Source organism: Lygodium microphyllum, chromosome 24, assembly GCF_053477565.2.
Source record: "Lygodium microphyllum isolate KBCC chromosome 24, Lygodium_microphyllum_v1.1.10, whole genome shotgun sequence".
NCBI classification, from domain to species: Eukaryota; Viridiplantae; Streptophyta; class Polypodiopsida; order Schizaeales; family Lygodiaceae; genus Lygodium; species Lygodium microphyllum.
In genome coordinates this window covers 73,913,946-73,928,396 of record NC_141158.1, presented here as the reverse complement: position 1 = coordinate 73,928,396, position 14,451 = coordinate 73,913,946, and the positions used below count along the sequence as shown (strand labels likewise).

Genomic DNA, 14,451 nt, shown 5'->3' with positions numbered 1-14,451 from the left:
TGCACCTCCATTGTGAAGCTTAGATGGCGATTTGGATAGGTTCTAGGTGAAGAGCTTAAGGCTAGGTGGATGAAATTTGATTGGGCGAATGATGGATAATCGTGGTTCTGAGGGGCTCTCTTTTGTTTAGCTTGTGAAGGTGGTTAGGTTGGCCCGACTAACATACCATATTATTAACATTTGCTAGTCTACCATGGAATATTCCTTTTGTCGTCCGTTTAAGGCACTACCCCCAAATCCTTGCCATGGGGGCTGTTGCCCCTAAACCTTGCCTACGGGCTAGCCCCCTTGGACCCCTAGCCAAGGCTTGTGTTTGCAACCCTTGGGACCGAAAATAGGGGTTCTTGATAACTCTCATGCCCTGCAAATCGATGTAATCTGCCTCAAGTTGCTACTAGCTTAACTATTCTATCTAACCTAATGGCTAGGCCCACAAATGTCACCTTTTGCCATCCAGTCACATAGACCTCATTTGACATGCAAGTCAAGGCCCAACTAAATTCTGAACTTACACATGGCTTCTCCTCATAATGGGGGCTTTACAACTTTGAGCATTGTGGATCATTGGTAGCACCTTACAAGGAAGGGGCATTGAGAAAATATCTTTGTTTATTAGTAGGTGGTTGGCTCCCTACTCTATTTGTGCAACACAACACCAGATATTCTGTTTGAGATGTCTCAATTAGCACAATTTATGCACAATTATGGCACTAAACGAAGTAGTTAAATGTGTCTCTTTTTATCGTAAAGGTACTCAGTCATGAGGCCTTTTCTATCCTCAAGGCTCTTCTACTCTCTTGCATGCTTTATAGACTGATTGGGCTGGCTGGTTTGACATTGGAGTGTCCACTAGTGGAAGATTTATGCTTTGGCAATTCATGTATTTCTAAGCTAAGCACGTAGTCTATAGTGGTCACATCGAACTGTGGAGTTGAATATAGGGTAGCATCCACAACAACATTGGAATGTGTACAGCTCAGATGCTTGATGGCTGATCTCCATGTGGGATAGTAGTCAACCACTCCTCAACCACTCCTATCTATATCTACAGTGAGCGCTATGGCAGTTAGGAGAAATGTAGGGCTTTATGCTTGCACTAAACTTAGCCACGCACGCACGCACACACACACACACACACACACACACACACACACACATTCTCTCTCTCTCTCTCTCATTGTGAGTGGTGGAGAACAAGGGAGAGATCAACTTGATATATGTCCCTGTTTAAGAGAACTTGGTAGATGCGCTTCCAAAGGTTTGTTCAATGGAGAAGTTTTAAGCCTTCTGCATGACTTTAGGCTTACTACCATTTGGGGATTGATCTATCATACCGTGTCTACAATCACATCATTCACTCTAGGGGTTTTGCTATACTTATCATGTTCCTTGGGTCATTTTGGTGTGAACATTTACACACATGAGCACATTTAACATAGTAACAGGGGATGCCCATTTTCTAGCTTTCCACCGTCCTAGTCCCATCCCATCCCAATGTTAGAGCCCCCTCTCATGGCAATAGGGGATGGCAATTCCTGCCCCCGTTCCCGTTCCCATTCCCATTCCCATTCCAATTCCTTTTCCCATCCCCAAAATCTCTCCCATCTTACTATGACTTTTGACCTTTTTGATGGAGAAGGGTTTTCCCCATGTGTGAACACCCCTTAAGGCTTTGGTACTTTTGAGGCCTTTGGTTTGTACTTTCATTATTCATTCACACACACACATACTCTGTGTGTGTGTGTGTGTGTGTGTGTGGTTGAGCTCCTACCCAACATGTACAGGCCCAAAAGTGTGGAAGTGGGTAGCCCTGCTTCATGCCCATTGTGAGATCCTTGGCTTTAGTTTTATTGCATAAGCATGTCTATTTATATAGAAAGAGAAATTTCATTAGACAAACATCGTAATGTTGACAAATTGTTGTCTCCGTACACAAATTAAATGGTATGGAGTGAGTCTTTCAACACCAAACACTTTAAGCATTGCCATGTAGAAAATGGTAGACATGATAGACTCAAGGAAGCCATGTTTTTTTCACACACCGTGCTTTGTATCTCTTTTGACAACTACTTGGGCATCTAAATCACCCCACCACTCTCTCATATATCAGAATGATTCCCCATATCATCTTTATAGGAGCTGGCCATGTGGTATTGTGTCAAAGGCTTGTGGAAATCCACCAAGCAACAAAAAAGTGTGTGGCTATGTGGTTTGGCCTATGCATTAGGCTTCTGAAGGTGAAGATGTGATCTATTATGCAGAAACCAGCTTGTCTAGGGGCTTGGAGACCTTCCCACTTGGCTAGGGTGATGAGAACTGATCCATATATCTTGGGCTTGTTAGTTCCTTCAAAGTCATCTCTCAAGATGGCAACTGGTCTTCCCTATGCCTTTCTGAGGGACTCACTTGACACATCAAAATCTCCTTGGTTTGCTTGGTCTCAAAGTTTTTGCGTATCATTTTGCACAGCTACTCATGTGTCATGATGCTTTTCCTAGTTAGTGATTTTGGTCATAGGAGTTCTAGCACTTCTATTACTCGTATTGTGGTAGAGCCTGTGTACATTCCTCATTCCCTGTTACACTACTTCCTCATGACCCTATGTCTGACATTGCTGTAGAAGTGGTTTTGTGTTTTCCTGTCCTTTCAAAAGTAGGCTATGAAGATGGGTGCTTGCCACTTGTAAGTGTTACTTTTGGTGATGCTAAAGATTTCCAAAAGCTCTTGTAGCCGTGATGCTAAAGATTTCCAAAAGCTCCTGTAGCCACATTCTTTTTCCAGTGGTTATGATTTTCCTTGGTCTTGGGTCCCCCAAATTAGCTGAACTCTAGAAAGTTTTAGTGGGCCAATGACCTTTTAATTGCAAGTAGCCAAAATAAATTTTGAAGGTATGCCAATACTTATTTTAGTTTGAATAATGCATCTTATAGTTCTCCTTTCAGTTTTTCATTTCACTTATAGTTTTCAATTCATTGGATAGTTTGTCTCAGAGAATAATGCATCTTATAGTTTTAAAACTTTACTCTCGAGTATTAATAACCATGTTAATTTTATTTTAGTAAACCAGTTAGCATTATTGTTTTTAACTTACTGATAGTTGGAAGTTTAGATTTATGACAGAGTATCATTGCAAATAACCTCTTGAAACAATTTGTTTTTAGCTTACTGATGGTTGCAAGTTCAAATTTATGACGAGTCTCATTGCAAGTAAAAAAAGGAAATCTTTCAAGTCTTTAGCTTTTGTTATCTCACATTTTCTGAAACTTAATGATGTGTTTATTTTTTATTTTATAGACTGTTGTGGAACTTTTACAATCATGGTTTGGAAGTGGGAGAACCCGCCATACACTCATCCTTTTCCAAGATCTCCTTGTTTCTACTACACTCCCACCTGTAAGTAATCTCTCACACACATGGATAATAACCAAACCCAAACCCTTAGCCTTACCCCACCCACCCCACAGCAACAACCCCCCCCCCCCCCCCCCCCCCTTCTTTTTCCTCTTTCCACACACACACACACTCTCTCTCTCTCTCTCTCTCTCTCTCTCTCTCGTGTTTGATGGTACCAATGTTTGGGTTAGAGTAAATTACAAGACATGATGATGCGAGGTTCACTAAAGTCATAAAAAATGTGTTGATAAAATAGGGAATTTATAAAGGGAAGTGAGGGTTATCATTCTCTAAATCCAAATAGCCCAAAATCTAGTTCAGGCAAAAAAGTAAGCACAAGATTTATCGGCGAGCAAGTGTACAAAAGCATGTCATATTTGTGTTTGCATCACACCTGAAGTACAAAGTTGCAATTTTTTGTTACCCTAAAGTACTTTTGTTAAACCTCAACAGGGCATGGCAAAACGAGTCTTTGCTTGAGAGGGACTTTTGCATTTTCATACTCTACAGAGAGTTCTGAACCTATGTTATAATGGCTTGCACAATTCTAGAGCAATTTTACTTGATCTGCTATTCAAAGTGGTTGTGATAGAGCTGTGTAGGGTTTTTTGCTGAACTTGGGTGCAAAGGAACAGCATAGTTATTGAATTTACTACTCCAACCTTTGGTAATTGGAGGCACCAGTTGTAAGGAAAATACATTTCTTGGCTTTTACCTGGACAGATCTATGATGCATCCTAAACTCCAACCTCCTATGCACTGTAAAAGGGTGAAAACGTAAGTCTGATAGTCATTTGGAAAGTTCCAAGGCAAATATTTGGCTGCCATCAGCGAAATGGCTTGGGTAAGATCAAAAAAAGGTTTCTGCATTCTCCATCTAGGAAAAGATGACATGATCCTCAAAGTAATTTCTTGGTTGGAGTACTAGCCAAGATTTCTGGGCTATGAAACCTCTTACAGCTTAAACGTTGGCATACAAAGGTATTACTTTTTACAAGAATTTGGCTCAAAAAGTTCTACAAAAGGGAATCCCAGCTGTAAGAGGTTTCTATCATGCTTAAAATTGGCACACAAAGATATCACGCAAGTTACATGTCATCTCTTGACACAAATTTGAATTGCACATGTGCCATATTTGCAACCTTACATGTAACAGTTGTGTGGATAACTTCCAACATTAAATTTCTGCTCTCAATGTTGGCATGACTCAGTGTATTGCTGTTTTCTAGATACCTGGGATAACCCAAATGAGAAATTAGTTCATTAGATAAATCATTTGCCAAATTAGAGCATGCCATGCTGTTGTCTTCTTCAATGACTACAATCTTAGGTTTTTGAAAATTTGTCTATATCAGTAATGAGCTGAGATCTTCCAGGATTATTCTGACATCTCTCTCATCACATTGCATGGCAAAAAGAATTGTCTGCATAAACATTAAGTGATTGCAGCCAATAGTATTTGCTTTGTCATGTCATGGCTACACAACATAAGTGGATGGTTAGAAGCACTATATTTGGGATTATCTCAAAGCTCAAGAGGTTTGGAGGAGTCCACTCCATCTTTGGCTCTATCAAGGCAATATGGTCTTGATTTGGAGGACAATGCTCTATCTACCAAACTAACCTCAGCCCCTCTCAGTGGTGGTAGTGCCACACCAAGGAGGTTGAGAGGGGGTCTTCCCTAGGGAGGCAGTGTAGCTTCTCCAACCCCTGGTATCCATGTTCATTAGTGGCTGGCCATTGGGGCAGTGAATCTTGGATCTTCCCCTTAGCTTAGTGCCTCATGGCATCGCTAACTAGTTCAGTCATTATCTTCATATAGGCTAGTTTCTTGGGCATCCTAGTTCATCCTTAGGAACCTTAGACTAGTTTCCTTTAGGCCTAGCTACACTTTTTCAAGTCTTCCACTACATACGTTCTTCTTTCATTTACTTCCATTGCATCTAACATTCATTTATCTCTCTTTTCATTTAACATAGCATCCAAAGCATTGAAATATGAAACATGTGGTATGCACATTTCTTTCTTAATCCTTTCATGCTAGGTTTTATATTTCAGTCAAGACTAACATTGCATGCATTTTACCAGCCCTATCTGCCCTAAAAGTTTGGTTTTTCAGTTCCTATCTTGGTATGTATTGCCTCCATCAGCATGCGACAGAGATCAGATCTTGGGCATCCTTCTTCTCTTGGCATACACATTTCTTTCCTTCCAGTTGAGGTGTTTTTATCCATTTAACCATCATTTACCACACTCCTAGTTTATTTATTTTTCATAACAGGCAGATTGCTACTTTGGTGGTTGTGCCTTCACATTCTTGGTTGGCATCAGAGCCATCTCTGAAGGTCGCATTTTATGCATGCCTACAATACATAGTCAACATTGAAGTGTTGAGATGTTGAGCTCTACATGAGCTGACATCCACTACGTGCCTTGGTGATGTGGTAAGATATTATTCACTGGCATGTTAAGTGACCAACATGAGGACATACCAATGATTCTATAGCTAAATTACACCCACGTAGTCTATCCTTGGTTATGGTGCATTTATTGTGCCACCTCTTCTTTCCTTAGTGGATTTACACTTAGTGACTAGGTATACACACATTGTGGTACTTTCATATTAGTCTTTTATCATGTTGTAAACTTAGTTCTTTCGTATGAAAGAAAAAGAAAAAAGAAGAAGAAGATTTCAACCCGATCTCTCTGTGTGCTCAAGCCTCCTTTTGAGTGTGTGCTCTTAGTTTCACCTCTCTCTCCTCTTATTTGTTTTTATGGTATCAGAGCCATCCCACAGTTGCATGGAGCTTGATTGTAAGACTGAGGTGAAAGCGTGGAAGCACGAAAGCAAGCAAGCAAGGAATGGGTAAGAAGCTTTTCCACCTTGCTCAAATTGCCTTCGGTTATAAGCGTAGGAGGCTCTTGAGGTTGATAGGGCTGCAGTCTCCAATTGCTATGAAACTTGGTGAGCATGACGAATTGTGTATATACTATAGATTGCCCTTTAGGGCTAGCCCGCTGTTATTTTTGACTTCTGAGATCATTTCGGCCTTCATTTTGGACCTGCGAGTGGTCCCAACATTAATTTTTGGATATATTGTAATTTTGGCTGTATTGACCGTTTATAGGTGCATAGGTTACAAATTTCGAATCTGTAAGGTTTTAGATGTTTGTTGGATTGCAGACACAGAAGGCATCTACATATAGATTGCAAATTGCGGTTATTGTTGTGCAGCCAATGAAAAAGACTGTGTGCTTAGTTGTGCTGCACTTGGTATCAGCGTGCTTGCAGATTGTAGTTTTTACAAGGTTGTCTATTTTGTCAAAATGTCTGAAAACTTCAACCAGATTGTTAGCGAGAAGCTTGATAAGAACAATTATCTTACATGGAAGTTCAGGATGATAAATTTCTTAGAGGGCAAAGGTGTTTGGAATTACATTGAAGGAAACATGACAATAGCACTTGAAGTTCCTACATGAAATGCTTCTGTAGAATAGGTAAAGGCTAGGAAGGATTGGAAGTAGACACATAGTAAAGTCATGTACTAGTTGTTTGTTAGTGTTACAGATAGCATGATGTGCCATTTGCAGGAATGCGATACCCTCGCTATTGCATAGAAGAATCTAGCAAGGTTGTTCGAAGTAAACACTAAGAGCAGAAAGCTGTAGCTTAAGTCAAAGATAAAACTAAGTGAAAAGAGGGAACATGTCTATTAATGATTATGCCTTGAAGATCAAAAGTATTGTGGAAAATCTTGGATCTATCAGTGTAGTAGTTGATGATGATGATGTTGTGTGTGTATACTTAGATGGACTTGGAGACGAATACAAAAGCTTCAGGTCATCTATGAATACGAGGGTTGATATCCTTGATTTTGCAGATTTGATTTCTATGTTAATACCTAAGGAGAACCTTGACTTGGATTTCTTTTTTTCTCAAAGTAAGAACAAGTCAGAACAAATGTTTTACTCTATTAGTAGAGGTAGAGGTCGTGGCAGAGGCCAAGGTGGTGGTCATGGTTAAAGTTATAATGCACAACAAAATAGCGGACAGTCTGAAGGAAGGGGAAATCAAAGAGGCCAAGTTGTAGAATCTAATAGGCAACATAATATTCCGTGGCATGTTAAGTAACCAACATGAGGATACGCTAGTGATTTTACAGTTGGACTACACCCATGTAGTCCACCAACCTTGGTTATGACACATTTATTCTACCACCTCTTCTTTCCTTACCGGTTTACACTTTAGTGACCGCATGTACACATATGGTGGTACTTTCAAATTAGTTTTTTATCATGTTGTAGACTTAGTTCTTTCATGTGGAAGAAGAAGAAAGAAAAAGAATATGATTTCAGCCCCATCTCTTTGTGTGCTCAAGTCTCCATTGCTTTTGTGTGTGCGCTCTTAGTTTCTTCACCTCTTCCCCTCTTGTCTATTTTCATGAGGCACTCTCTCGAGATCAAGTACGGGCATATTCTGACTGCCTTGGTGGGTGACTTTTTCCCGCTCTTCCAGTTGGGGAGGGTCAGGTCTTCCTCTTCTATCCATTCAATCTATTTGCATAGTGGACTACTATGTTGACATTTTTTCAACTAGTATGGAGCCATCTCCCAAGGTTGAGATTTAGGCTTGCTTATGCCACTTGATTAGCATAGGAGCCTTCTCCCGGGATTACGTATGGGCATGTTCCACGCATCCAGATGGTTGATTTTTCTTCAGCCATTCTGGTTGAGGGATGTTAAGTCTATCTTCATCTTCATTATCAAATTCATCATGGTTCTCGACACCGTATGAAGACCGACATCAGATTCCTCTTTCTTCTTTGGTATGAATATCCATGGTTGAGAGAGTGTTTCTATCCTTGGTATTCTACAGGTTTTGGCATATGGCATCGATATCGGTCTCTGTTGGGTATCTCACACGCCTTACTTACGCCTACGCTCATATGGGAGTGTGCGGGTGATCACTAGGACACTGGGGCACTTTTTACTCTCGGTAGGAGAGGTTTTTTCCCCCAGATTATGTGTACTATTTTGTATGTGCTTGTGGTGCACACTTACGGGCACTTACTGTGTTCGGGTGTGAACAGCCCCTTATAACTCTAAGGTATAAGGGTTATCATTTGTACTTTCATCTTACACTCTATTCAGTACTATTGCATTGGGTGTCGTGCTCAACTCTGTCTCTCACTCTCACACTGTCTACTGCACTTCAGCTGCACCTCGATCCTCTCCCATCTGACATTTGGTATCAGAGCTCAGCTCTGAGCTCAGCTTCTGCAGCACACGCCAGTCCTGCTCCAGCGTCAGACGTCACGACAGCACAGGTACAACCTGTCGTCAGTTCTGTCAGCAGTCAGGCGCTGTTCCACAGAGCTGCCTCAGCACAGTACAGCTCGTGGTCAGCCTCCACCAGTACCCTGCCCGTCAGCAGTCATCCACGTCAACAGTAGTCCACGTCAGCAGTCGTCTGACAGCAGCTCGCGAGCAGCACCACTAGTACGCCAGGGCCCGTTTCCTGCAAACATCCGTCAGCAGCTCGCGAGTATCGCGACCAGTTTCATGCAGGCGGAGTCAACGCCTGCTCGCGACGTGCTTCACGCTGCCGCCCTGTCTACGCGCAGCCCGCCTGCCCATCACGACTCGTCAGCCAATCAGACGACCTGCTCCCGCCTGCCCGCCAGTCTACGTCACGTCAGCAGCTCGCGACGTGCTGCACGCCCAGGTAAAATTTTCAAAATTATTGTCATTCCAGCCCAGAATAAAATTCTGGAAGCGGCGGTTCACACGCGGTTGGCACAGATCTACTGGAAAAGGAAAATTCATGCAAATTTCTGGACTGAATGGTCAGAAATTTTGGGGCTTTTGTGTATTTGGAGGACAGATGCATTTAAACTGCTGATACAGTCACAGAACGACTGTTTTTGACAGAGATTTTGGCAAAATTTTGGGGCTTTTGATGTTTTAGTGCTGCTGAGCACTAATTGCACCTTGGGAAGCGTGCATCAGTGACAGTTTTTTTGACAGAGTACCCTTTGCACATTAATTGCAGACTTGTGTTTGCTGCAATTTCTGGAAATTTGCAGATTTCCAGCCCGGACTGCATTGACATTGCTCTATTGCCGTTTGGGAAATAATGGCAAATCAGGGAGGAGATGTATTCACCTATGTGTCCAAGGAAGACCGATTGGATGGGAACAATTATTCCCTTTGGTCTTTCATGATGAAGAATGTATTAGTGGCAAAAAATTTGTGGGATTATGTCAGTGGAGAGGAAGCACGACCGGGAGTTGTGGCTCCCGCTACTCCTCCTCCAGGAGGACGTGCAAGAGGGCAACCTCAGCCCCCTCCACCTCACCCCGCTCAGCCACTTCCCCCAAGAACTGCAGCTCAGAAAACTTGGGATACACGGGATGCACAGGCTATGTCGCTGATTGCATTGGCAGTTCAGCGTTCTATCATTCCTCATATTCGTTCAGCAGCTTCTTCACAAGAAGCTTGGTTGATATTGGAGCAGATGTTTGCAGGAAAGAATGAGACTCGCATCTCTTTCTTGAAGAAAGAGCTAGAGACTCTAAAGATGAATGAGGGTGATTCTATGCAGGATCATCTCAACAAAATTCAGGACTTGCGGGAGCAACTTATGAATGTGGATGAGTACTACTCAGATGCGCAGCTGATTTCTACGACATTGAATTCACTGCCTCCCTCCTACTTGGCTTTTCATACTGCCTTGAACCTCACTATGAGGATTTCGAAAGAGCCCATCACTTTCATTCAGCTTGTCAGTTTGCTTCTAGAGGAGGAACAAACTAGACGGAACAGTGGTGTGGATGGTATAGCCTATGAGCAGGCTTTTATGTCAAGGCAGAAGGGTAAAAACAGCCAAGGGAAAAATGCTTCGCAGAGTTCTGGTAGTAGTAACACTTCACAGACAAGTCAGAAACAGGGGGGCACGCAAGCCAAGAAGGGAAAATGCCATTACTGCAAGAAGCCTGGCCACTACATCACTGAGTGCAGGAAGCGCATCGCCAAAGAGAAGAAGAAGGAGTCAGGGATGTCTGTTTCTGCAGCTCCTTCCACTGCTAGTGAGTCCGCGTCCTTTGTTGCAGACAGGGACTATTGTTTTTACACTTGCAGTTATGATGTCTCTTGGGCTGATAGAGCATTTAGCTCTACAGAAGATGCTGACACTTGGTTCTTTGACAGTGGTGCTTCACGGCATATCACATCTCGTAGAGATTTGTTTGCTTCTCTTGGTGCACCTCCCGTTGGGAAGTCTGTTCAGTGTGCTAATAATGCATCATACCCTGTTCGTGGTATTGGGGAGATTCAGCTTACAGCCATTGATGGCTCTATTCTCCGCCTACAGGATGCTTTGTATGTGCCTGGCATTAAGAAGAATCTGCTTTCCATTTCTTCTATGGCACGTTGTGGTTTGCAGGTCACCTTTGATGATGACCGTTGCATGGTCCGTGACAAAGAACACATGACATTGGTCTTGACAGGTTCTTTGTGTCATGGGTTATATGAGTTGGATGCTCTTTCGGTAGATCAGTCTGCATATTTGACATCCACTCTTACTCCTGCTATGTTAGAGGCAGAGTTATGGCATGCTCGTTTGGGGCATGTAAACTATGGCAGCTTGATGCTATTACAGCGTACTCAGATGTTGGATGGATTACCTCTCTTGGAGAGACCTCCTGAGCATTTATGCGAGGGTTGCATTTTGGGGAAAATGCATCGTTTCTCTTTTCCCCGTGATGTTGCTTTTAGAGCAACAGCCAGATTGCAGCTTGTGCATTCGGATGTTTGTGGGCCCATGCAGACACAGTCATTGGGTGGTTGTTACTATTTTGTAACATTTATTGATGACTTTACACGTTTGTGCTGGGTCTACTGCTTGAAAAAGAAGTCAGAAGTGTATGATGCATTTTTGGCTTTCAGTGCACTTGTGGAAACTCAGTCTGGTTGCAAGATTAAGACTCTCCGTTCGGACCGAGGGGGGGAATACATGTCCTCTATGCTGAATTCTTATTTGCAGCAGAAGGGCATTATCCATCAGTACACTACTGCATATACTCCACAGCAGAATGGGGTAGCAGAGAGGAAAAATCGGTCACTCATGGAGATGGCCAGATGTATGCTGAAGGCAAAGAGTTTGCCTCATAGTTTTTGGATGGAAGCCGTCATGTGCGCTTGCCACATTTTGAACAGATGCCCTACCAAGGCCTTGAAAACCGTCACACCTTTTGAGGCTTGGCACAGCCGCAAACCTTCTGTTGGCCACTTCCGTACTTTTGGGTGTCTTGCATATGCCCATATTCCACAGGTACTTCGAAAGAAGTTGGACAACAAGGCTGTAAAATGCATCTTTATGGGATATAGCAGCGAAAGCAAAGGCTACAGACTCTATGATCCCGTGACCAAGAAGGTTTTTGTCAGCAGGGATGTTGTATTTGATGAAAAATCAGAATTATCCTTGGCTGGTTTTGATACATATCAGGCTGCCCGTGATGTCTTTGAAGGGCTGCTGCCCATCACATTTGGTGATTCAGCTGGTACTTCAGCAAATGAACCTAATGTTCAGCCAGCTGCTCCTATGGAACATGCAGTAAATCAGCACATTGCTGAAACTGAAATTCAGCAGGAACTTGTACACAGTCAGGAAGCAATACAGGTGCCTAGATGGTACACGCAGACTATGAGAGATAGTCATTTGGAAACACCCTTGGCTGGTCGTACTCGAAGGCAAACTCGACTGCATGATTCAGCACATTCCATGGAGTTGGTTATGGCAGCATGTACTCATGATAATGAGGAGCCTGAATGTTTTGAGGATGCACGACATAGTGTGCATTGGATGGCAGCCATGCAAGCTGAATTGGATTCTATTCATAAGAATCATACTTGGGATTTGGTGTCTTTGCCAGTTGGCAAGCGTGCCATTGGTACGAAATGGGTCTACAAATTGAAAAGGAATGCAGATGGATCCATAGATAAGTACAAGGCACGGCTGGTAGCTAAAGGCTACGCACAGAAAAAGGGCATTGACTATGAGGAGACCTTTGCTCCTACCTCCCGTATGACGACCATTCGGTCTATGATTGCCTTGGCTGCACATTTTGGTTGGAAAGTGCATCAGCTGGATATAAAGACTGCATTCTTACATGGGGAACTTCAGGAAGAAGTGTATGTACAGCAGCCCATTGGTTTTGCAGTTGAAGGCTCAGAAAATTTAGTATGCAAGCTGAAAAAAGCTCTATATGGTTTAAAACAAGCTCCACGAGCTTGGTACGCAAAGATAGATGCCTTCTTGCTTAGTCAGGGGTTTGTAAACAGCCCATCTGAGTCTACCCTTTATGTACATAAAGAGGGGGGATCCATGCTGATTTTGTGTCTATATGTAGACGACCTTTTGCTCACTGGAACACGTGCTGATCAGATTTCAGCATTCAAAAATAATTTACAGCAAACTTTTGACATGTCTGACTTGGGTATTTTGCACTATTACTTGGGCATCCAGTTTGTACATGATGCTAGAGGCATTGGATTATGTCAGTCAAGGTACATTGGGCAACTTCTTGAGAAGTTTGGCTTACAGGATTGCAAGCCAGTTTGTACACCCATGGAACCTGGGCTCAAACTGTCATTACATGATGACAGTGATTTGTTTGATATCCATACTTATGCTCCAGCAGTGGGATGTCTCATCTATCTATGCCACACTCGGCCAGACATACAGTTTGCCGTTTCAGTTTTGAGCAGGTACATGCATCAGCCTCGTATGTCGCATTGGCAAGCTGTGAAGCGTGTGTTTCGTTACTTGCAGGGTACTAGAGCTCTTGGATTGCTTTATGCCAAGGGGGGACCACTGCAGTTACATGCTTACAGTGACTCTGATTGGGCTGGTGATTTTGATACTCGTCACTCCACTAGTGGCAATTGTTTCTTTCTTGGCTCGTCATGCATTTCTTGGCTTAGCAAGAAACAATCCACTGTTGCCACGTCGTCATGTGAAGCTGAGTACAAGGCAGCCTTCACTACTGCAGTTGAGTGCGTATGGCTTAGACGCTTACTTGCTGATTTGGATGTATCTGTTACGGAGCCTACTCCTTTATATACTGACAGTCAGAGTGCCATTGCAGTGGCACGGAACCCTGTGTTTCATGCTCGCACGAAACACATAGAGATTCACTACCACTTTGTCAGAGAGAGGCTACATGCAGGTGATATCAGCCTTGTCTACTGTCCTACCACCAGCAATGTGGCAGACATCTTCACCAAAGCTCTTCCACGAGACAAATTTGAAGCATTTCGCGATGCTTTGAATTTGACGCCCTTTGGTGGCGGATGATCCTTGTACACTTGATCACTCTTCACTCCAGGGGGGTTTGTTGGGTATCTCACACGCCTTACTTACGCCTACGCTCATATGGGAGTGTGCGGGTGATCACTAGGACATTGGGGCACTTTTTACTCTCGGTAGGAGAGGTTTTTTCCCCAGATTATGTGTACTATTTTGTATGTGCTTGTGGTGCACACTTACGGGCACTTACTGTGTTCGGGTGTGAACAGCCCCTTATAACTCTAAGGTATAAGGGTTATCATTTGTACTTTCATCTTACACTCTATTCAGTACTATTGCATTGGGTGTCGTGCTCAACTCTGTCTCTCACTCTCACACTGTCTACTGCACTTCAGCTGCACCTCGATCCTCTCCCATCTGACAGTCTCCAAACAGATTCCCCACGAGAGACACTGTCAAAGTGGCACCTATTGCATGTACATTCTCATCATGTAGCATTTCTTTATGTACCTCATTGTGCAAAGCATCCCTGAGCGGATTGGAGCTGTTTCCACGAACGGTTCTTCTACCACCTCACTGTCACACCTTTCATACTTCTTTATCTTTTCCCTCATTATCACACCCTTGAGTGATTGGGATAGCTTGTCTATTTTGTGATGTAGTGGATCTAACCATTTCTTTTCATTCTCCCCATGAGGGCATTATTACTTGACAGGCCACAAACCATCTATTCTCCAAAAAAGAAAAAA

The 14,451-nt window shown here is 43.0% G+C and overlaps 1 protein-coding gene across 2 annotated transcripts in view; it reads left to right on the top strand.

Moving 5' to 3' along the window:
• LOC148015246 (vacuolar fusion protein CCZ1 homolog A-like) overlaps positions 1–14,451 on the top strand; it is a 117,004-nt gene that overhangs the window by 67,373 nt on the left and 35,180 nt on the right. For both annotated transcript variants that reach the window (XM_087665076.1, XM_087665077.1), the window contains exon 6: positions 3,295–3,393. In XM_087665076.1, the coding sequence (XP_087521202.1) occupies positions 3,295–3,393 (99 nt within the window). The remainder of the gene's footprint in view (positions 1–3,294; positions 3,394–14,451) is intronic.